The 23,374-nt window shown below is 41.8% G+C and overlaps 3 protein-coding genes across 4 annotated transcripts; 2 read left to right on the top strand and 1 right to left on the bottom strand.

Moving 5' to 3' along the window:
* Nucleotides 1-611: 611 nt before the first annotated feature.
* Nucleotides 612-17,589, bottom strand: hsf2bp (heat shock transcription factor 2 binding protein). Of its 2 annotated transcripts, none has more exons than XM_069175224.1 (10): nt 17,498-17,589; nt 17,173-17,244; nt 13,635-13,770; nt 12,801-12,904; nt 12,540-12,689; nt 12,108-12,252; nt 10,824-10,941; nt 9,625-9,728; nt 8,315-8,517; nt 612-927 (listed from the first exon to the last, which is right to left on the bottom strand). In XM_069175224.1, exons 2-10 carry the CDS (start codon nt 17,200-17,202, stop codon nt 832-834), a joined length of 1,086 nt encoding a protein of 361 aa, XP_069031325.1. In that variant the 5' UTR covers nt 17,203-17,244; nt 17,498-17,589; the 3' UTR covers nt 612-831. The 2 variants fall into 2 exon arrangements, with proteins under 2 accessions (XP_069031325.1, XP_069031324.1); XM_069175223.1 differs by lacking the exons at nt 612-927; nt 17,498-17,589 and adding exons at nt 7,115-7,527; nt 14,684-15,077 and having other exon boundaries at nt 13,635-13,791; nt 17,173-17,248.
* On the top strand, nt 4,524-6,400 carry cryaa (crystallin, alpha A). The gene is made up of 3 exons (XM_069175246.1): nt 4,524-4,744; nt 4,947-5,069; nt 6,191-6,400. Exons 1-3 carry the CDS (start codon nt 4,547-4,549, stop codon nt 6,398-6,400), a joined length of 531 nt encoding a protein of 176 aa, XP_069031347.1. The 5' UTR covers nt 4,524-4,546.
* Nucleotides 17,590-17,745: 156 nt separating the features above from the next.
* On the top strand, nt 17,746-23,182 carry LOC138213910 (ankyrin repeat domain-containing protein 10-like). The gene is given in 6 exon segments (XM_069175225.1): nt 17,746-17,946; nt 18,873-19,025; nt 19,854-19,945; nt 21,456-21,664; nt 22,112-22,445; nt 22,447-23,182. Coding segments are annotated over 6 exon segments (1,110 nt in total). The 3' UTR covers nt 22,568-23,182.
* Nucleotides 23,183-23,374: the final 192 nt, after the last annotated feature.

Below are 23,374 nucleotides of genomic sequence, written 5' to 3'. Positions count from 1 at the left end.
ATTCCCATAATTCAAATTTTCATCATAAAGAAAAATAATTATTGAATGATTTTCAAGCTGTACTTTGATTAGAAATAATGACAATAATATTTTGTAAGCCTGCAGTTGTCAGCAGGCAGGTAGAAACTGTCTCACTGCTCCCTCTACTGGTGTGGAGGCTGAATTACAGGACGCGTGAAACCTTCAGCTCAATGATTGCAGAAAGTTTGTACCAAAAGTCACATCTTTTTTTTCCCTTTGCACTTGTAAAAAAAGCAAAATTTATTCAAATATGTTTCTGAATTTGATTGATATGTATTGTTTTGTATTTTTTTTTAAAACACAGAGAATTTGTGAGATATTATCTTATTGCTTCCTGTATGCTGCTGTAGTGAAAAAAAATTCCCCTCGGGGATTAATAAAGTAACTACCTAACCTAACCTAACCTGGGAAGTCAGCTCCCTATCTGGTTCAGAGGGATTCTCGTTTCTCAGGTGACGGGTGTTGTGTTGTCAGTCCAGCAGGGGGCAGCACAACGCAGGCTCTTCAAGAGTGATCTCTCATAAAGGAGGAAAACTAGGACTTAAAGCAAATAGTTCAAAATGTTATATTCTTATTGTAAATGTCCTTCTCATATCAGTGGAGCAGCTGACTTGTGTTAATCTGCTGACTCATCACTGCTGCTGTCAATCAGAGGACATGTTGTCTCACCTGGACCCGTTGTCTTTAGTTCCAGCGGCTCCAGTATGTTGAGACGTCCCCCTGTTGTCTTGTTCTGTGGCTCCATTGTCTTCAGCAGCGTTGAACTGGAGATCCTGCGGTAGAAGGCAGCACGTCGTACCTGCAGTTTGTTCAGTGTCCACAAACTGCAGCCATCTTTTCTTCCGTGCAGCTTTCTGCTGCGTGTTTGGTTGCGTTGCTCTTCATGCTGTCTTCACCATGAACCTGCTGTTGGGAGATGTTATTCAGACCAGCTGGAAATGTTTCCTGACACTTCTGAAGCCCAACTTCTACTGTTCTGCTGTGACATCATCAGACTCTCCTCTGTGACATCATCAGACTCTCCTCTGTGACATCATCAGACTCTCCTCTGTGACATCATCAGACTCTCCTGTGACATCATTAGACTCTCCTGTGACATCATCAGACTCTCCTCTGTGACATCATTAGACTCTCCTGTGACATCATCAGACTCTCCTCTGTGACATCATTAGACTCTCCTGTGACATCATCAGACTCTCCTCTGTGACATCATCAGACTCTCCTATGTGACATCATCAGAGTATCCTCTGTGACATCATCAGACTCTCCTCTGTGACATCATTAGACTCTTCTGTGACATCATCAGACTCTCCTCTGTGACATCATTAGACTCTCCTGTGACATCATCAGACTCTCCTCTGTGACATCATCAGACTCTCCTCTGTGACGTCATTAGACTCTTCTGTGACATCATCAGACTCTCCTCTGTGACATCATTAGACTCTCCTGTGACATCATCAGACTCTCCTCTGTGACATCATTAGACTCTCCTATGTGACATCATCAGAGTATCCTCTGTGACATCATCAGACTCTCCTCTGTGACATCATCAGACTCTCCTCTGTGACATCATTAGACTCTCCTGTGACATCATCAGACTCTCCTCTGTGACATCATTAGACTCTCCTATGTGACATCATCAGAGTATCCTCTGTGACATCATTAGACTCTCCTCTGTGACATCATCAGACTCTCCTCTGTGACATCATTAGACTCTCCTGTGACATCATCAGACTCTCCTCTGTGACATCATTAGACTCTTCTCTGTGACATCATCAGACTCTCCTCTGTGACATCATCAGACTCTCCTCTGTGACATCATCAGACTCTTCTCTGTGACATCATCAGACTCTTCTCTGTGACATCATCAGACTCTCCTCTGTGACATCATCAGGTTCTCTTCCTTTGATCTCAGATCAACATTATCTACAGAATGCTTCAGATGCTCTTTAGAGTTTCAGGGTGTCTTCAAAACTTCAATAACAGCTGATTGTGTGACTAAATAAACTGCATTACCCAGGGTGCACCACGTGATGCTCACCTGTCTGCGGCTAGTTCAATTAACACGAACCTGAGAATAATGTTGGCCTGTCATCAGAACCGACGACGACTCAACAGAAGCTTTAAAAATCAATAAACCCGTCCAGTAGGTTACTGAATGCGAGCTAACGTTAGCGCCACTGCTAGCAGCGAAGAGCCTGACGATGTCACGTTGGCATCAGTAAAAACTCCAAGTGAGAGAACATCTTATTCATTATGAAAAACAACGTCCAGAGTCAGAGGTTATATAAGAAAATGGCTGAAGTCTCCATCGCATACAAAATAAAAGCCTTTGTTTCAAAATAAAAGCCCTTATTTCAAATTAAAAGCCTGCTCCAGTTTCATAGATGTAGCTACAAGGTTTTGACCTCGTCTTGTTAGTCTAATAATGTATTGTCCGTCTGATGAAATATAACTGTGATATCTCCTCCGTAAATCTTTGTTTGCGTTCCTGTTCCCGTCCTCCAACACGTTTGCTCTTTTATGAAACTAGCTTAGCTCCTTACAAACAGGAAAGATCAACGAGCGTGTCCAACCCCACTGCGGTTGCCAGGTTGTCGGCCAAAACAGCCTTTCAGAGCTGTGGAAACACAGAGCTCCCTCTGGCCTTTTGTCTGGCCCCACTGATGAAAAACTCACAGTGCTGACTCGGCTGAACGCCGGCCAGTCCAACGGCATCTACGTCCGGTCTGAGCAGCTAGCAAACCCCCGAACCGCAACAAGCCGCCCAAACTGCCCCTAAAACATCCCGAGCCCCGGCCGCCGGGCTCAGTTGCTCTTGGCCCGTGGGTGCAGGGAGCGGCTAAGCCCCTCTGCTGGCCCGCCAAAGCCCCGCCGGATTAGATTAATTCATGCGGCGGGAAGCCTGCTGGTGGTGAAACAACAGGCATGGGAAGTGACCCTTAGCTTGACGTTAGCGCTCCTTCCCGGCTACAAGCAACGGCCGAGTGGATCCACCTTATGGGTTTCACTAAAGAGTCTTTAATTCATGACGTAATCGTATCATCTGCATTTATTTGTGTATCATTTATCAAAACTGACCAAACTCAAATCTTTCACTGAGTTTTTCTTTCAAAATCCTTCACTTGTATTTAACTGATGGAATTGGAAAATGAATTTAACATTATAAATAAATACACTACTTGTACAGCACGGTCGTTCAAAGTGTTCCAACATGAGACGTAACAATGGAATTCAGTCATCTGAGCGTAAACGAGCGCTTTTGGACCTTTTTATGAATAAAAGCACCTGAGGAGGTGGTCCAGTCGTAGCCCGGAGGAAGTGACGTCGTGGGGCTGCCACCTGGTGGGAGCACCACGGCTACCTCACCGGTGGGGGAGGAGCCGAAGGTGCACTAAGAGGTACTCGGGAGGCCTTTATGAAGTTCAAAGTCGCAGTAACACGCCCTATAATCTTTGTTTATAAATGTGTATTGGCTCTAAAGTGCTTTATAACCAGGGATAATACTAAAATGTAACACTTCCTGTTAAAGAGAGTTTTTCCTTCCTTCTGTTGGAGGTTTTTCTTCCTGTTAGAGAGTTTTTCCTTCCTTCTGTTGGAGGTTTTTCTTCCTGTTAAAGAGAGTTTTTCCTTCCTTCTGTTGGAGGTTTTTCTTCCTGTTAAAGAGAGTTTTTCCTTCCTTCTGTTGGAGGTTTTTCTTCCTGCTAAAGAGAGTTTTTCCTTCCTTTTTTGGGACGTTTTTCTTCCAGCTGTTGCTGCAAATGTGGGAGTTGTTGGTTCCTTTGTTTAATGTTGTAAAGTTTTGTTGTAAGGACTTAACTATGTTAAATTCCCTGAACTAACTTGTGTTTTGATTGTGGCGTTATATAAATAAGACTGAATTCAATTGAACTGTGTGTCCCAGACCTTTCATTTCTCGGTGTGTCCGTTGTTGTCGTTCCATTGACTCGGAGCAGCATTGTCTGTAAATCTGCCCTCGGTCCAAGCACACAGGCAGAACAATGCAGCAGCATTATGTCACCGAGCAGCAGAAGAGATGTGTGTGGATCTGTTCGACACAGGATCACTCAGGTAAAATCTGCCTTCCTGACCTCATTGTCTCTGCCGTGCCCTCGTCCTCCCTCCTCTCCGTCTGGCAGGGTTTGTTTTGGCAGCCCCGGGTGTCTGGTGGCGTGGGTGACTCTGGGTCGCACCAGGATCTGGGCTCGGCGGTGCCCCCCAATCCTCAGCCCCGATTCTGCTGACGGGGCCCAACCCACCATGAGATAATGCCATTCCAGAGGGATCGTGGATAAAGCCTCTCTTTCTGGCTCTCAGGTATATAAAGAGGAGGCAGCGGTGGAGCAGAGGACAACGCACTCTGGAAACATCCTTCACTTGCTGCTTTGGTTTGTTTTACCGCCGCCGTTCTCTCGGTCTTTCCTCGTTTCGACTCTTTTCACCTACTGGACCTCGAGCTGAGCAGGTACATCCACCGAACTGAGCCGCAACCAAGCCCGACTAGAACAACTCGCCTCCGGTCACTATGGATATTGCCATCCAGCACCCCTGGTTCAGACGCACCCTGGGCTCCGTCTACCCGGCCCGGCTCTTCGACCAGTTTTTCGGAGAGGGCATGTTCGACTACGACCTCTTCCCCTACACCACCTCCACCATCAGCCCCTATTACAGACAGTCCATGTTCCGCAACTTCTTGGATTCTTCCACCTCCGGCGTCTCTGAGGTAAACGGGATCCGACTCTGACACAACTTGTAATGCGGCGACGTGTTTGTTAGTGTCGGCTAAGACAACAGAAGGACTGTGTTCACCTCTCGGTTCAGTTCGGTTCGGTTCGGTAGTCACGTTGAATCATTTACTACCGTTTTCGAAAACAATTTTAAAGTCATGAAATTAAGTTAACGACTAAAACTTCTGTGTCCCTCAGGTGAGGTCCGACAGGGATAAGTTCACGGTCTACCTGGACGTCAAGCACTTCTCTCCCGACGACCTCACCGTGAAGGTGACCGACGACTACGTGGAGATCCAGGGCAAGCACGGAGAAAGACAGGTAGAGCTGCTCGTCTCTCCGACACACTTTCAAACAAATACAAATCTGGTAGGAATCTTAGACCTCCACAAGTCCTACCGACGGTGTCACACTGGTCCACTGATCATAACACACAAGGTATGCAGCAATAAGACGGCAGAAACAGGGAAAATAGTTAGTATGAATGTAAATAATGTTTACAATATTTAAAGTACTAAAAACTTGTTTTTTTTTTTATAAATGTGCTTGTAAAAATACTTAGCAAAATGCACACAAAAAAACTCCAGAAGGTTTAATTCAACTTGAATATTTGGTTTAAATGATCTTTATGATAAGATAAAGATTATTACGCCTCTATGCTGATCTCTAGTGTTTTGTTTTGTAATGTAAGTGGATAAGAAAAGAGGAAAAACAGTGGTGAAAGAGAGAAAGACACAAAATGTCAACATTCCTAAAATGGAGGTTTTTCTTCCTGCTAAAGAGAGTTTTTCCTTCCTTCTGTTGGAGGTTTTTCTTCCTGTTAAAGAGAGTTTTTCCTTCATTCTGTTGGAGGTTTTTCTTCCTGTTAAAGAGAGTTTTTCCTTCCTTCTGTTGGAGGTTTTTCTTCCTGTTAGAGAGTTTTTCCTTCCTTCTGTTGGAGGTTTTTCTTCCTGTTAAAGAGAGTTTTTCCTTCCTTCTGTTGGAGGTTTTTCTTCCTGTTAGAGAGTTTTTCCTTCCTTCTGTTGGAGGTTTTTCTTCCTGTTAAAGAGAGTTTTTCCTTCCTTCTGTTGGAGGTTTTTCTTCCTGTTAAAGAGAGTTTTTCCTTCCTTCTGTTGGAGGTTTTTCTTCCTGTTAAAGAGAGTTTTTCCTTCCTTCTGTTGGAGGTTTTTCTTCCTGTTAAAGAGAGTTTTTCCTTCCTTCTGTTGGAGGTTTTTCTTCCTGTTAAAGAGAGTTTTTCCTTTGAACTTGCATAACAATTATTGGGTTTCTTTTCTGTGTTAAATGCCACGAAATAACTTGTGTTGTGATTTGGCGCGATGTAAATAACATTGGCTTGTGGCCATTTATATAAGAACAGAATTTCCTCCTTAAAGCGAACTGTTCCTTTCACCATCCGTTTCCCTCCTTCGTGGCATCGACCCGTCTCTCTCTTTGGTTTCCAGGACGACCACGGTTACATCTCCCGTGAGTTCCACCGCCGCTACCGCTTCCCCTCCAGCGTGGACCAATCGGCCTTCTCCTGCACCCTGTCAGCCGACGGCCTGCTGACTCTGACCGGGCCAAAGGTCTCCGGGGGCAACGAATCCGGCCGCAGCGAGCGCAACATCCCCGTCATCCGCGACGACAAGCCCAACGCCGCCGCGTCCTCCTAGAGGTCGAGCTCGGACCCCGACGACCCGCATCGACCGGGACGGACGACCTGTGTCCTCTCCTCGCTTCACTTTCCGCAGTTTCCTTCGTAGCTCACTCATGCAGTATTATTAGTATCGTTGTTTTTGAGTAGAACACAGATCAGCCCACGATGGGCAGTCGGACGAGACCTTCGCGCCACCTGACGCTTCACTCCGCCGACCGTCGCCGGTTGGTTTCCGTGGTTACAGACGGTCGTTAGGCCTACAGGTGAAACGCGTCTCCGTCGCACATATTCCACCGGTGAAGTCCTCCGCCGTCGCTGACTCTGAACCCTCTCACGTCTTGACATATTATCCTGTTCTGTAGTCTAGACCTCGTTCGGTGGATACCTGAGAAGTTCATACTAAAGAAACATATAATAAAGCTGTACAATTAACAAAACTACTCCTGTGTGGATTCATTCTTTGATATCTTGTTATCAGCTTTCAGTCGGATCCATGTGCTCATAATTAAAAGTTTAATAGGACATGTCCTGGATCTCCTTCCACTGCAGTTAAAGAAGCTTTGACTTTGACATAGAAACACAATCTGACCACGTTAAAGAGCTTCTAACATCAGCAGATGTCTTCAAACTAAAAGAGACCAAAGTTGGGATTTCTAAAAGTTTGTCATTCCCCTGAAGATCCAACCTGTCACGCTTTTTTTATTCATTACTCATAAACGGTGTCAACGAATGTTGTTGGGTTTTTTTAATTGTAAAAGGACAATAAACTTTTCTTACATGTGAACTCAATGACAAACAAAACAACAAAAAACAGAACAAAATCTCTGACCTTCACAACTGGTCCTAACTTTAAAGTTTATAAACCAGAGCCATGCAGCTCAACACAGATGATCACAGAAGGAATGGACACAGATGAATTATTCATCAGAAAGCTGTCAGAGACTGATTCTGTGAAATCAGAGACAGTTTTACACAATAATGTTAACAAATCTGAAAGTTCAACAGTTAAACAAAAAACATAAACGTCTCTTCTTCTCACTTTAAAACACACGTTTAACTTTCGTCTGAAGGATCGAATGTGCCGTGAAGTTAAAACCAGAGGACGACTCCTCGCCACACTGCTCACTGTTTACACCCTCGGCCCTGAAAGCACACACACACTCTTCGGTTTTACTGCTCACACACACACAAGGTTTTCTGGGTTTGAAAGACCAGATGATATTTAAACATCCTGAATTCTTCAATAAGGGGGAAGAAGCAAAATATAATTTTACTAATTTAATGTCAAAATGTCTGCGTTATGATGACTTATTTATTATTTTGTTGTTTATGTACAATCATTAACTACCATCTTGCCAGTTGGGAGCGGTTTGGAGCAGGAAGTGACCATATTTGGACGAGCTGGGGGAGGAGCCAGAGGTGGATCTGACCGATCTGATCGGAAACCTGACGATACTACGTCCCGCCCACCGATAGCTGTAACCTGACTGCACCACAGGCCTGTCAATCAAACAGACACGCCCCCAAAAACAGGTCTTCTTGAATCTTCTTTTCTAATGAATGAGGGATTATTTTCAGATGGACCTCCAGAAAACTAATAAGAAGGAGTGACTTTAGCTAACAACACCGAGATAACTGATGGACACATTTTATTCACTTTGGATTTGATGAGAGAAGTTGAATGGGAGTCTATGGAGCCGGAGGCTTTTTGGAGCCGACCTCTAGTGGCACTCGCTGGTATTGCAGCTGAAGACACTTCTGGATCGGAACCATTTTACAGACCTGAAGCTACAAACTCTTTTATATCCAGTTTATATAACATATAAAATAGTATAAAATGCTTAAATCAAGTGCTCCTTCTTGTTCAGAAATGGGTGCTTTATGTTTTATACACATATATGTTAACCATGCAGTGTGCTGGCTGTGGTACCTGTTGGAGGGCCTGCAGGTCGTCCAGTGTCTGCTGAGCTGTCAGTTTGAGGCTGGGCTGCCCGCTGGAGGAGGCGAGTCGGCCGACCCGAGCCCGGAGGTCTGGATGGAGCAGAGAGGAGCCCGGCGGGAGCGTCACCTCCTCCTCCAGCAACAACGACTGCAGGAGACGCAGCGCGTGGAGACACACCTCCCAGTGCCCATCTGTCGGACCAACACATCACACGCCTCAATACCGACGTCCAACAGTTTTATAGCATATAATCAAATGCAAACGAGGCAGAACTTCAGCGTCTTCGTCCTTCAACCGTGAAGTCGGTTCCAGCCAGAAGATTAAAGCAGCAGCTGAACCAAAACAAACCCGAGCAGGCTGCTGAAGCTGCTCCGCTGGACACTGTTTGGCCAAAGAGAAAAGTGATTTCACTTCAACGTGTGAGGGGAGTTATTTCTTCCTAAAAGAAATAAATACGCAGCTCTTTAATGGATCTTTTTTTGGTCTGAACTGTCATTCATTTGATTATTTACACGTATTGAAGCTCCGCAAGTCCAAATTAAAGAAAACAATCCAAGTGCGGTGCAATAAATAACCATTAAAGCTGTGACGTTTTCGAGCACCCCTTGAACCTTAAACATCGACTTCCCGCGTCACGGCGAAAACATCAAACTTTGGCCACGTCGCCACGGCGACACCCTCTGACCCGACGTGATCGATCGGCTCGAAGAAACACGTGAAATGAAGAATGACTTCTGGTGTTTTTCAGATGCAACATGTGTCAACCAAACTCCATCTGCTTTAATTATGGATTATTAACTACAGATTACATATGATTTTAAAATCATAAATGTTATAACTTTTTCAGATTTAAAAAGAAAACAAAGACACAAAAAAAATAGGTTTTTCATTTTAAATGAATTCATAGATGTAATTTGTATTCTAAATAGATGACTAGAATTAATGCAGATTGATATTTGTAATATAAATCATTCCAATATTCAACATGAGGGGAGACTGTGATTGTTTCATATCTGGTGTCAGATGCTGAATTATTGGATGTCCACCTGGTAACTGATGTAATAAAGATTCACTACATATATCTAATGAGTGTGGAGAGATATGGACGCAAAGTGAAACCTGATTGGCTGCAGGAATCATTTAAGTCCTCCCAAAGCGCCATGACAACTAGTGTCCCTCCATCAGGAGCGTATTTGCTGCTCATACTGTAAATAAATAGTCAGTTGCACGTAACTACGTAACATAAATGTGCATCTATTTTAGTTTGTTTATCTGTTGTTGTTGTTGTGTGTCTGTACCGTCTAGCAGGGTCCAGATGAGAGGCGCGAATCCTTCGTTCTCACTGATGCACTTCAGTCCTTTTACACTGATGCTCACGTTGTACAGAGACATCAGCATCAACCTGCAGCACAACAACAACAACAACAACAACAACAACAACAACAACAACAACAACAACACCAGTCAGTCTCAGAGAGACACTAAGAGATGCAACGCTGACACCTGCTGGCCACAGACACACACTGACAGGCATCATTATTCACTTCAGCCTTTTAATAGTCAGGACGTAAATAATGTTTATTGTGGTTGTAATTCCAGCCTGAGGTTTTTTCACTGTGAACATTGAGAGTTATCGTGGTGATAATGGACTGAAACCACCTGCTGACTCATCGATTCTCTTGGAAAAATGAAATGAGAAATCGCAGGAGATTCGTAGACGTTTTCAGATCCAGATTCCATTTCAGGATGTTTTTAATCATAAAAAAGTCAGATTGAAGCACCAAAGCTGGAACTGAAGTTTCCATAAACTCAAACGTAACACGGAGCGTTTTTCTTTTTGTTTTGTTTTTGCTGTTATGAAAAAAAATAATTTATGAGAAAACTCAATAAATCTGATTCTGATTCAGAAGAATATATTTATTCAGCAACATGAATTTAACCTGGATGACATGTCTTCTTTTTTGTATTTGTCTGATATTATCTTTATTTTTCACCATAAAGCTCGAAGAAAACTGATAAATAAGATCAGCGCAGCATCTTTTTTACAAACAGTGAATTATATTAAGATGCTTTAATACGTTCAACGCTGCATTTTCACTATTAATCACACCAATAGGTTCCTCCTTTATATAAATTGTACCTTTTTATTCCTGTGATTAATTTGTTCTTTATTTTTACATTTTTATTGATATTTATTAGTCTCATCTTGTCGTGTCTTGCTGTGCTATTATAACTTAATATAATATAATGTGGTCATTGTTTTTAAATGTTTGTAAGGATTGGATGTCTCCTCTTTTCTACCTGCAGGTACAAAGGTGAAACCAGACGACTTCAGGGCTGCATGTTTTAGTTGTTTTGTGTTTTGCATCCAGTGCCACCGAAGTCCTAATCTCTGGATCAGGTGATCATCACCTCTAATATTTCTCTACTTCATACTTCTATGATGTAAAACAGCAGCAGTGACTTCTGTTACGTCTTCTACAGCAGCTCCACTCACACTTTGAGTCGGGGGAAGACTCCCGGCTTCATCATCTGCAGCAGCTTCATCAGCGTGTCCAGCAGGACGCTTGCCGAGCTGGACAGAAAGTCCCGCCCACACGTCACCGCGGCGATGTCTAAGCGACATAAAGAGAAAGCCAGGTGATTGGCAGATGAAGTGCGAATCACAGATCACAAACCAAAAGAAGGAAACAGGTGGAGGACGAGCAGCAGCTGATATATGATATATATGGAATATATGTTGTAAATATCTATTGTGAATATGTGTTTTAAATATCTATATGTGAATATATGTTTCAAATATCTATATGTGAATGTTTTAAATATCTATATGTGAATATATATTTCAAATATCTATATGTGAATATGTTTTAAATATCTATATGTGAATATGTTTTAAATATCTATATGTGAATGTTTTAAATATCTATATGTGAATATATGTTTTAAATATCTATATGTGAATATGTTTCAAATATCTATATGTGAATATGTTTTAAATATCTATATGTGAATATGTTTCAAATATCTATATGTGAATATATCTTTTAAATATCTATATGTGAATATGTTTCAAATATCTATATGTGAATATATCTTTTAAATATCTATATGTGAATATATCTTTTAAATATCTATATGTGAATATGTGTTTTAAATATCTATATGTGAATATGTTTTAAATATCTATATGTGAATATGTTTCAAATATCTATATGTGAATATATCTTTTAAATATCTATATGTGAATATATGTTTCAAATATATATATATGTGAATATATGTGAATATTCTAATCAAGACAATAACTGATGAGGATTAAATGTTTAATACAGTTGGTCAACGCATTAGCAACTCAATGTTTTTTTCAATATTGTCATTTATTAAATCCTTTTTTTAATGATTCAAGTTTTAACATGTAATAATAATAGATTTATTTGTAGAGCACCTTTTATACAAGAAATGCAGCTCAAAGTGCTTCACAGCAAGAAAATGACATAAAAACAGATATGAAGGAACATTTGAAAACATAGAAAAGAAATGAGATGCATAAAATTAGACACAATTAGTTAAAATATAAAAATAGCAATATGAAAGGAGTGTGTTTACATTTTCGAAGACAGCAGTCAGTCATAATTAAAAAAAAAAGGTTGTTTTTAAAGATTTATGAGTGAAATGTTGGTGTTTGTGAATAAAACATACTAATATTACTACAGAAACACCGGGTGGTCCAACACGTGAACACACCACATGTTTGCGGTCCAGAAGCTGTTGAACTCACTGGTGATGGTGCCGGCCAGCGCCAACACAAACTGGTGCTCCGTGGACTCGTTGTCCTCGGTGACGGATTTCACTTCTTCATCCAGAGACCTGACGAAACTCTCCAGAGTCTGAGCAGCTACAGATAGGAAGGACTGCAGCTTCCCCTAAACACACACACACACACACACACACACACACACACACACACACACACACACACAGTTAACTCCCAATAAACACCAGTAAATACAGTTGCAGTAATCAGCTTACATTTATCACACACACACACAGACACACACACACACACACACAGACACACACACACACACACACACACACACACACACACAGACACACAAGCACACACACAGACAGATACACAGAGACACACACACACACACACACACACACACACACACACACACACACACACACACACACACACACACACATCAGCCAGCCACAGGGTGACCGTGTCCTCTCTAGCTGAGCTGCTCCACATCAGGCTGCAGGCTGCTGATCCCAGACCAGAGCAGAAGTCGGCCTGCTGCTGGAGCTCCTCTCCGCTCTGCCACAGCTGATCCCGGAGCAGCAGCTTCTCCTACACACACACACACACACACACACACACACACACGTTCATTATTATGCACACACACACACACACTGTTAACATCATCACCTCCAGTCTGACTGCATGTCCGTCTCTCACCTCTCTCTCCTTCTGACACTCGCTCTGCGCTGCGTCCAGTCGCGACTGAAGGTGAACACACTGCAGTCGCAGGAGCTCCTGATCCTGAACCAGCTGCTCCTTCACTGCCCACACACACACACACACACACACACACACACACACACACACACACACACACACACAGTGTTATACAGGTGATGTGATGAACTCATTACACACTTCAGATGTTTAACTGAAGAACAATAAGACAAACATGCATTGAGACAATCCACAGTTTTAGTAAATGAATTGTTAATTACCGTTATTATTATTATTATTATTATTATTATTATTATTATTATTATTACACAACATAAACTTACAGCTGAAAAATCTTTAGTGATTTTCCTTTTAAAAGTACGTATTAAGTTGTCGCTCCTTTAGATGCTCTATGAAAGAGTGTAATTATCTTTAAGATATATATCAAATTCAACAAAAAATATTTGGGTGTTGAAAAAGTAAAGCTTCATTGATCAGAGTCTGTATCCATTAAAACATCTTGAAGCTGCAACTGGCTGAATAAGATATAATGTTGGTTTTAGTTTTTGGTCAAAGACCAATTGAGGAAACATTTTGGTCATCAAACACACACACACTCTGATGAAGGTTATAAAGCACCAGAGAGGAAGTTACCTCATCAAACAACATCAGTTAACTGTATTTTATTTATCGTAAGTCATACGTCAATATTGTGATTTGTATCGTGTTTCACAAAACAGTGAGGTCATTTTCTAAATATGATGTCATCCGCCGCTCAGCAGCTTTTAACAGGAAGCTTTAATCAGTCCTGGTAAGAGTTCGGTGGGGACGAACCTGTCTGAGCTGTCCGAGCTTTACGCAGCATCTTCATCAGGTCGCCGTTGACGACGAGGGGAAGGAACTCCCTCAGCTGCATCACCTCTGTGGTCAACTTCTCCAAATCTCTTCTCCTCACTCTCACAAAATCATCCTGAAAGGAAGACCACAAAACCTGCAATGAGAAGGTTGTTAAAGGTTTATATCCTAAAACATCTCGTTAAATCAGTTAAACCAATCAATCAACTAAAGGGTGCCAAAGTAACGCGGCACGATTGGATATTTTCCGTATCAGATTTGATTAACCCAGATATATTTATACACTGAACACAGAAGAAATAAATCAGACAGCCAAACCTGGGTAACTTCTAATTTTCTACTTCTAAATTGAAGTATTTGACCCGAAAACACCTCAGAAACTCACTTTACAATCACTCTGATGACATCATCTTCCTCCTCCAGGACTCTGAGGACCCGTGAAGTTATTTCTGACTTCTTTCATCAAACATTGTCCAAATTAGGAAAAATCCTGTTTCAGAGCGACGTTGAAAAAATGAATTCGTCATTCAGGATGTTCCAGTAAATGTCTGAAAAGACTTCAGTCCATCAAAATGAGTTTAACTTCTCACATGTTTAACTTTATTATATTTAATCAAAGAAGTCAAGAATAGAGTCTGAGAATCCTTAAATACAAAAGATCTTAATGACCAAGCTTCACATTTTAAAGACTGTGGACAAAATATCAGAAGCATTTTTTAATATAAATCAGTTTCCAAGTGCCGATATTTACACTGGAGTGAAATTTTAGTTTTCTGTTTTCTTTAATTTCATTTTGTTGAATTGTCTCCATGTATATATATATATAGAGCTGTAAAAATAGGAAAAAACTGTAAAAAAAAAAAAAAAAAGTTAGAAAAACATGAATTTGACTGTATAAGTTGCTTAAATTGAAATAAAAGTATAAAAATATACATATATATAAATCAGTCTATAACATCCTGATAAAATATAAACTTGTGCTTCCAGATTTGTTTTAAATTCTGTAACTTTTATCAACAATTTTTTACCTCTAAAGGGTTTAAATTTATACCATTTTCACTCCCCGGCCACTTTATTAGGTACACCTTGCTGGTACCGTTGGACCCTTTTGTCTTCAGAACTGCTTTAATTCTTAATTCTTGGTGTCGTAGATTCAACGAGCTGCTGGAAACATTCCTCAGAGGTTTCGCTCCATATTCACATGATGACATTACAGTTGCTGCAGATTTATCAGCTGCACATCCGTGATGTGAATCTCCCGTTGCACCACATCCCAAAGCTTCTATTAGATGGAGATGTGACCGTGGAGGCCGTTGGAGTCCAGTGAACTCATCGACATGTTCCAGAAACCAGTTTGAGATGATTTGATCTTTGTGACGTGGTGCGTTATCCTGCTGGAAGCAGCCATCAGGAGACGGTCCACTGAGGACATAAAGGGACGGACACGGTCAGCAGCAATACTCAGGTAGGCTGTGGTGTTTACATGATGCTCAGCTGGTACGAAGGACCCAAAGTGGGACAAGAAAATATCAAACCACCACCATCACCACCCCCTCAAACCACCACCCCACCATCCCTCCAGCACACCACCACCACCATCACACCACCACCAGCCTGTACCGCTGATACGAGGCAGGATGGATCCACGCTTTCATGTCGTTGACGCCAAACTCTGACGACCATCTGAATGTGGCAGCAGAAATCCAGACTCATCAGACGGAGACGTTACTCCGATCTTCAAGGTTAGGTTAGGTATTTACTTTATTAATCCCCGAGGGGACATTTTTTTTCACTACAGCAGCATACAGAAGCAATAAGATAATAATAGAACAATAGAAAAGCAATAAAATAGCAGTAAAAAATATAAATATAAAATGCACAGTATACACAGTACAGTATATATCTATATATATTCTCCTGTCCAATGAGCCGGTGTGAATCCAGCCTCAGTTTGCTGTTGTTAGCTGACAGGAGGACCCGGTGGTCTTCTGCTGCTGGAGTCCGTCTGCTTCAAGCTTCCAGGTGTTGTTCAGATCTTCTCAGTTGGAACGAGTGCTTATTGGACATACTGTTTCCTTTCTATCATCTCCAACCAGTCTGGCTGTTCTCCTCTGACCTCTGGCCTCAATGAGGCATCTTCGCGTGCGTTTTTTTTTTTTTTTTTTTTTTTTTTTTTTTTTTTTTTTTATTATTATTGTTGTACATTACATTTCATTTATCTGACTCTTTTATCCAAAGACTTACAATAAGTTCATTTCAACCATGAGGGTTCAAAACCAGAACAACAAGAATCAAGAAAATACAATTTCTTCCAGAAAGCCAAACTACAAAGTTCTGTCAGTAAGTTCTATTTTAAGATACTAAAGTTCTACTGTTCAAGATAAAGGAGGAAGAGGAGGAGGAGGAGGAGGAGGTGTGTTTTTAGTTTGTGGAGGAAGATGTTCAGAGTTTCTGCTGTCCTGATGTCGGTGGAGCTCATTCTACCATTTAGGAGCCAGGACAGAAAACAGTCGTGATTTTGTAGAGAGTTTAACTCAGTGAGGAGCAACAAGCTGATTGGTAGAAGCAGAGCGGAGGGAGGGGCTGGGATGTAGGGTTGGACCATGTCCTGGATGTAGAGGAGGAGGAGGAGGAGGAGGATGAGGAGGAGGAGGAGGAGGAGCGGAGTGAACGGGCTGGGATGTAGACTGGACCTGATCTGTTCACAGTACCGTACGCAAGGACCAATGTTTGGAAACGGATGGGGGCGGCTACTGGTAACCAGTGAAGGGATCGGAGGAGGAGGAGGAAGATGAGGAGGAGGAAGATGATGAGGAGGAGGAGGAGGAGGAGGAGCGGAGTAGTGTGAGTGAATTTCGGGAGGTTAAAAACCAGTGGAGCTGCTGCATTCTGGATGAGCTGCAGAGGTCAGATGGTACTAACAGGTAGACCTGCCAGGAGGGAGTTACAGTAGTCTAGAGGTGAGATGACCAGAACCTGGACCAGAACTTGGACCAGAACCTGGACCAGAACCAGAACCTGGACCAGAACTTGGACCAGAACTTGGACCAGAGCCTGGACCAGAATCTGGACCAGAACTTGGACCAGAACCTGGACCAGAACCTGGACCAGAACCTGCACCTCCTTCTGAGTGAGAAGAGGACGTCTTCTCCTGATGTTGTGCAGCATGTATCTACAGGAACGTGTTGTTGCAGCATTGTACAATAAAGTGCACAATTTCATATTTTTACATCCACCATCACATAACTCCAAATAATAAGTTAATAAATAATAATAAAGCCTTACCGACACGCTGTACTTTTATCGGTCCAAAGTGAACGTTTGATGTATTTATGTTACTCATACTTTATGTGGTGAGGCCTCTTAAAACAATTACAGCACTCAAAACTAACAGGTATTGTTTTATGCTGAAGAAAGGGTCAAAGCAACAGATAATTAGTTGTTTTTTGTACCTTTAATTGACCTTTAACAGCAGTTTCTACTTTAATGGCAGCACGTGCCTGTTCTCCGGCCTCACCTTTGATTTCCGGTCTGATGGCGCCGCCATCTTCTGCCTTTTTAACGTCCTTCTTCTTCTTCTGTTAAACTTCTGTTGGATTAATTAGCAGATTATTTTCAGTATATACATGTAAGTGTATATTTCTGCCCATAAGTTCCTCCCTGTTAATCGTAAAACCGTAAAAACGGCAAAGCGAGCATCGTTAATTCAGCTACGAGACATGTCGGTATTGAGCGTGACGTCTGAAACACAGTTAAAGTTGTTGTTGTTGTTGTTGTTGTTGTTGTTGACTCCGCCATTAAAACGTGTTTCTAAAGATCATTTAAAACACGACGTGTCTCACCGGTGAAGTCTCCCGCCGACGTCCAGCACTCCCAACCGGCTTTTAGAGGAAACCGCGCCGCCGCGGAGCGACTCCGCTCCGGGTTTCCCGGTCCTCCAGACGTCCGGTGCAGCTTTAATGTCCTCTCCCTTTGTGTTTGAACCCTCGCTGGTCTCCTCCTCGGACCGGGAGCACCGGGCAGAAACAAGCGCTTCTTGTCCGCCACGTTTATTTGTATTTTTTTTTTTTTTTACTTCTCCCCCTCTTTAATGTCCGCAGGGCTCGAGCCCGACTTTCCCCGCGATGAGGTGTTCATCAGCCGGTTCCCCGTGCACCGCGCGTGCCGGGACGGAGACGTGGGCGCCCTGGCGTCGCTGCTGTCCGACCGGCTGTCCGACCGGGTGTCCCTGACGGCGGAGGACTCGTGCTTCGGGTGGAGTCCGATCCACTGGGCGGCTCACTACGGACAGGTGGGCTGGAGGCGACCGGGCGGGCGGAGGGCGCTCTCCGTCAAACAGTCGCGTGTTCAACGTTGAACAGTAAATCGCGCGTTAATCCAGTTTAACGAACTGTTTCTAACTATCGATCGCAGCGTCGCTCGTTTGTTTTCGGTCCGTTTGACGCGCGGCGCCGCGACCAGGAACCATGTTTAAAATGTTCTTTTGTCAGCGAACAGTTATGTCTGTCTGTTGACGTACAATAAAGTTTAAAAAAAAAATAAAGGAAAATAAATAAATAAAGTCACGGTTTGCAGCGTTTTCATTGGTTCTCAGGAGAGCCAATCGCTGTTCGGGCGCCAAACGGCTCCTTTAAAAAAACAAAACAGGAAGTGACGTAAACCCTGATCCCTTTGGTTTAAAGTGTGATTTAAAAAAAAAAAAAAGTGGGATTGGCAGTGGTGACGTCACAACTTTAACGTAAACACACTTTTCAGATGTGACGGTGTAGAATTAAAATTAAAAAATATAAGTAAAATAAAACCATAACAGACACCTGAACTTGTTTTTTTCTGCATCTAAAAAGCCCTTAAAGGCTCATCTGATATTCAAACAGCATGTCAGCTTTTCTTTTTATAAATAAAAATGAACTTTTTAAATTAATTTTAATTAAGAACTGTATGATAAAATAAGGTCATTTTGAATTAAAATTCTTATGATTTTTTTTATTTGATTTAATACAATATTTGAACCATTAAAAGTACGTAGTCTTGTCTTTATGCTCTTTAATATAATTTACTAATGTGGTCACCCTCTGTTTATTCTTTAATCTCCTATTAAAAGATGTAGTTGTTGAATTATTTGGTTTTATTTACCTTGAAAGGACCCCGTGTTGTGATTTTTTTAAGCTCCATATAAATATCCTGGTTGAGTGATGGCGTGTTTTTTTCCTCTTCCAGCTGGCGTGCGTGGTGCACCTGGTGCAGGTGGGCTGCGAGGTGAACACGCTGAGCAGCCGCTTCAACCAGACGCCGACGCACACGGCGGCGTTCGGCGGACACCCTCACTGCGTGGTGTGGCTGACCGAGGCCGGGGCGGACGTCAACAAGCAGGTCGGTCGTCCTGCTGATCGGCGTTCGAATCGGACAGATCGTACAGACCGAATTAATGAATCTGTTGGCGTAATAAAGAAGGTTATTGTAATCAAATTCACCCGTATCGCTCATATCGGAACATATATTCGCATATATCTTGTATTTTGATCCTCCAGAAAAAGTGTCGTTAGGACTCGAACTACAGATTCTCACCATTTACGATGTGAAATGTTTTTCAAAATATGCTTTTATTTATAAAATATACTCAAATGAAGAAAATATTCCCGAAACTCAGATCTTTCTGCTTTTATATTGAATTTATTGATATTCTGCTGTTATTTGTTTCCGTTATTTTTTTGGTAGCGATATTATGATGTAAACTTTGTATTTTCTATAACTTCAGATAAAAACCCACTGGGAGGGGTTTTTTTTGCCTCTTCCTGCACTGCACTGAATTTTTTTATTTTATTTTGTAAAATAAATCAAATCGAAATCTAAATAATAGAAGAATGAAGAACAGTCCTGAGTATTTTTTTTTTTTTTTTTTACTGTAGTTAACATTATTTTACTAATATCTATATATATCTAAATCAATTCTGATATAATAAATAAACCTCTCTGGAGCCAGCACTACAGCAGTATTAGTCCCAATTATTCCACAATTATCTAAGAAACTTCCAATAAAGCTTCGTCTTCCTGAAATGATGCTGAAAGCAGATCTTCATAAATGTTCCTCTTCTTCAGTAAAGTCGTAACTGTCCTGATGTTTCCACGGAGGATGTAAATGTTCCATCCATCCTGAAATATTCTGCTAAAGTAGCTGACAGTTGTGTTATTGTGTTTCAGGACTTGGTTGGCGAGGCTCCGATCCACAAGGCAGCTCGCTCCGGTTCCCTGGAGTGTGTCCAGGTCCTGCTGATCGCAGGCGCTCAGCCACAGTAAGAATCTTCTGGTGGCAGGAAATCTCAGATTTCCACTCTGTTGAGGAGGGAACGACGTCACAGCGGTTTTAAAAGATTCGTTTTCAGATTCAGTTGTAATACGTTATGAGAGAAACACATTAAAATCACACGTCTATCACGAAACCACGGCAGCCAATCAGAATCCAACATTACGTAACAGTGATGACACAGTGAACAAAAGGACACAACCCGTCTCTGAACCGACGGATGACGGTCAGTCCCTCCAGAGGGGTTTTTGTGATTAAAAAATGTTTGATTTTGCGGTTGGTTTTACTGAAAAATGTCGGTTATTTTTGGAGTTTTAAGTGAGATTTCTTGTGTAAAATTGCGAGAAAAAGTAAAGAAAAACAAAAACGTATATTTTTTTCAATCACTACCTGATAAAGTAATAAATCTGTCATCACTTCCTGTGATAATAATCCTGCTGCAAATCTTTTTTTATGTATTTATTGAACTTGGAGAACCGTGGAGATAAAAGCTCCTAAAAGCTCCAAAAAGGTCCTAAAAGCTGCGTATGTTTCCAGAACTGGAATACAGAAACAAGGACGACATCAGCCTTTCAAAATAAGAGCTTTAGATGCTGTTTAATTCATGTTCATTCAACACATAGACCTGCTGGATGAAACAAACAAAGAGACGTCTCTGACAACTGGACGTGTGGAGAAAACTCATTTAACATCCAGTAATATGGAATCACTTCCTTTGATCACAAACATTTCATGAAGGCCACATTTTTGCACAAAAACTTGCAAGTTTGCTTGAAGTTTTGTTAATTATTGCAATTTCCTGGAGGAACTGATAATAATAATAATCATAATAATATGTTTGCTAACATCATATGAAGTTATAAAGATATCCATTTCTCTGCTGTAATGTCATAATCAATGACTCCAACTTTCATATCCAGTTACTCTCTGGTCTTTTGTGAAGTCAGTAAAAAGCTGTCTTCAGTCAGCTGGTCTGAAGACAACATCTGGAGCTCAATATTTACAATTGCTTTATGAATATATTTTGGATATATTAAAGTACAAGAAGGATCACTTTCACACACAAACACCCTCCTTTTTTTACAGTTTCTGAATTTGGAGCATGTCACATATTTTTATCGGATCATTTTTTTATGAGCTGATTAACTGACAGAAAATTAAAAAAAAAATTAAAAAAGAGAGTCTGGTTTCTGTTTTACAGAAAGAATCAAGATGCTTCCTAAGAATGAATTTGACCCTCAAATATTCAATATTCACACTCACATTTAGAGTAAAGACACGAGACTGAAAGAAACATTCAAATGAAAAAAAGTAAATTCAGATTTGAATATGAAAAAGTAAAAAAATAAAATAATCTAACTTTGAATGTTGTTTAATGTGTTTAGTGAGATAAATAATATCTGAAGCTGATTGTTTTTGATGATTAATATCTATATTGAAAAAAAAACCTCATTTTAATGGAATTCTTACAAACCTTTTTAATTTCCCTTCGTGTTCAGTTTGAGGAACGCCAGCGGGCAGACGGCAGCCGACCTCGCCCGGTCCTACGGCTTCCACGACTGCTTCTGCTTCATCGCCAACGCGCAGCAGCACGCAGACGTGGTGCTGAACGGAAACGGCGCCCCCTGTGGTCAGAGCGCGAACAGCAGGAAGAGGCCGCTGAGCGTCACGGACTGTGGTCACGTGAAGAAAGTCAGGAGGGCGGAAGGTACATAAAATATGTAATCATGTATTCATATTGTGAATATATAATGTTTAATACTCCAGGAAGTAGTCCGACCCTTAGCAACCACCTAGCAACAGAGAGTCTCCAACTGAATAAATACAGAACATAGAAACACTAAACTGCTCAGCTAGCTCAGTCTGGTTGGAACAAAGATATCTGATGAACAAAGATATCTGAGGACGTAACTAAGGATGTTAAGTGCGTGACTACCCGTGGTGTTACGGTACGGGTGCTCGGAGCGACCAAAAAGGACCAAAAGAGACCCGACTTCACCAAATGGGTCATTTAATAGAACTAGAACAAGTAGAAACTACATTATATTACATATATAAAATTCTAGTCATATATTGAGTGATATTTACTGTGCAGTTGACCAATCAGATCTCGGGGGCGGAGCTACTTGATAATGAGTAATTGCTCCTGCTGCAGGTGTGTTGGAGGAGGAGGTGGAGATGAACGTGGAATCTTCAGACGAGCTGATCTCAGGTCAGTCTGCAGCAGACGTGATTAAAAACAACTTTAATCTGCTTATAAAGAAACTTTTTTTTATTCCATTTTTGTTTTTAAAAGGTGAAAGCAGCATCAAACATCCTGCCACCCACAGCGAGCGTCCTCCCAGCCTCCTCCCCTCGTCCTCCCCTCCAGCCAATCAGCACGCGGCATCGTCGGCTCCCTCCCGGCACCCTTCGGCCGACATGTGCGGCTCTCTGCACCGGACCGGCAGCCCCAGCAGCTGCGTGTCCCACCGGCCGGCCTGGTGGGGGGGGGGGTCCGGCGGGGGACTCGCTGCACTACGGACACTACCACGGCTTCGGGGACACGGCGGAGGAGCTGAGCGACGGCGTCCACGCCGAGCAGCGATACAGGCGACAAAATGTTGTTTAAAAGTCAAAATGTTGTTTAAAAAGCACATTTAAATCCAACGGCGTGTTCTTTGCTGCGTCCCGTGGCCTTCGCAGCGCTTATAACTGACTCCAGAAACATCAGGGATGGGTTTTTTTTCCGTTTTGTTTTTTAGCCACACCTGCCGCCAAAGATGAATGTTGGTTACCATGACAACCCCCACCCCTCCTCTCCCCTCCGCCGCGTGTTAACGTGTAGCTCTGGTTTGGTTTCCGGAAAATTCGAGAAAAAAATTCCCTTTCAGACGTTTTCCAGAAATGTCGCTTTCACAAACGTGGGGACGGTGACCTTTGACCTTTGACGACCCCCCCCCCAAAAAAATTTGACCAGCTCATCCTCTGTACCGAGTGAATGGTTTTTCTTTTATACCAAGTTTGAAGAAATTTCCTCAAAGCACTCGTTGCGACAGAGCGGGTCGGAGGACGTCGGATGGACCAAAGGGAATGTGTGTTTTTGTAATAATTTATTCGGCTGAATGTCGTTATTAATGTTATAAATCGGTCTTTTTGTAAACACGGTGTTTCTAAAGCTGCCTTCACCGACACTTTTCTACTCTGGCTTCATAAAACATGTTTTACACTTTCATAAAGAATTTCATAAAAACGCTTCGTGTCCACTGTGATTTGTTTGTCATATTTAATTTCCACAGAAGACGTCTGCAATTAATAAACTGGAAAATCACTATTTTGCATATAAATGGAACCTAATTACATTTATGTTTTGGAATTTACAGGCATGAATCAGTTCTTTTGGAAAAAAAAACTAAAACGCAGGACTTGTATAATATTA

The sequence above is a fragment of the Embiotoca jacksoni genome, unplaced genomic scaffold (assembly GCF_022577435.1).
Source record: "Embiotoca jacksoni isolate LCO1_2020_lvr unplaced genomic scaffold, fEmbJac1.0.p SCAF_65, whole genome shotgun sequence".
NCBI lineage: Eukaryota > Metazoa > Chordata > Actinopteri > Embiotocidae > Embiotoca > Embiotoca jacksoni.
This window is presented reverse-complemented; position numbering and strand designations above follow the sequence as displayed.

Coding starts and splice junctions, on each gene's coding strand:
- hsf2bp (XM_069175223.1), bottom strand. CDS start 14,866: ATGTCATCATGTGAATATGGAGCGAAACCTCTGAGGAATGTTTCCAGC. Junction 10,942..12,107: donor GCTGGCCGGCACCATCACCA/GTGAGTTCAACA, acceptor TATGTCGCTTAG/ACATCGCCGCGGTGACGTGT. Junction 8,518..9,624: donor CATCTGGACCCTGCTAGACG/GTACAGACACAC, acceptor TTGGTCCGACAG/ATGGGCACTGGGAGGTGTGT.
- cryaa (XM_069175246.1), top strand. CDS start 4,547: ATGGATATTGCCATCCAGCACCCCTGGTTCAGACGCACCCTGGGCTCC. Junction 4,745..4,946: donor CCACCTCCGGCGTCTCTGAG/GTAAACGGGATC, acceptor TGTGTCCCTCAG/GTGAGGTCCGACAGGGATAA. Junction 5,070..6,190: donor GCAAGCACGGAGAAAGACAG/GTAGAGCTGCTC, acceptor TTTGGTTTCCAG/GACGACCACGGTTACATCTC.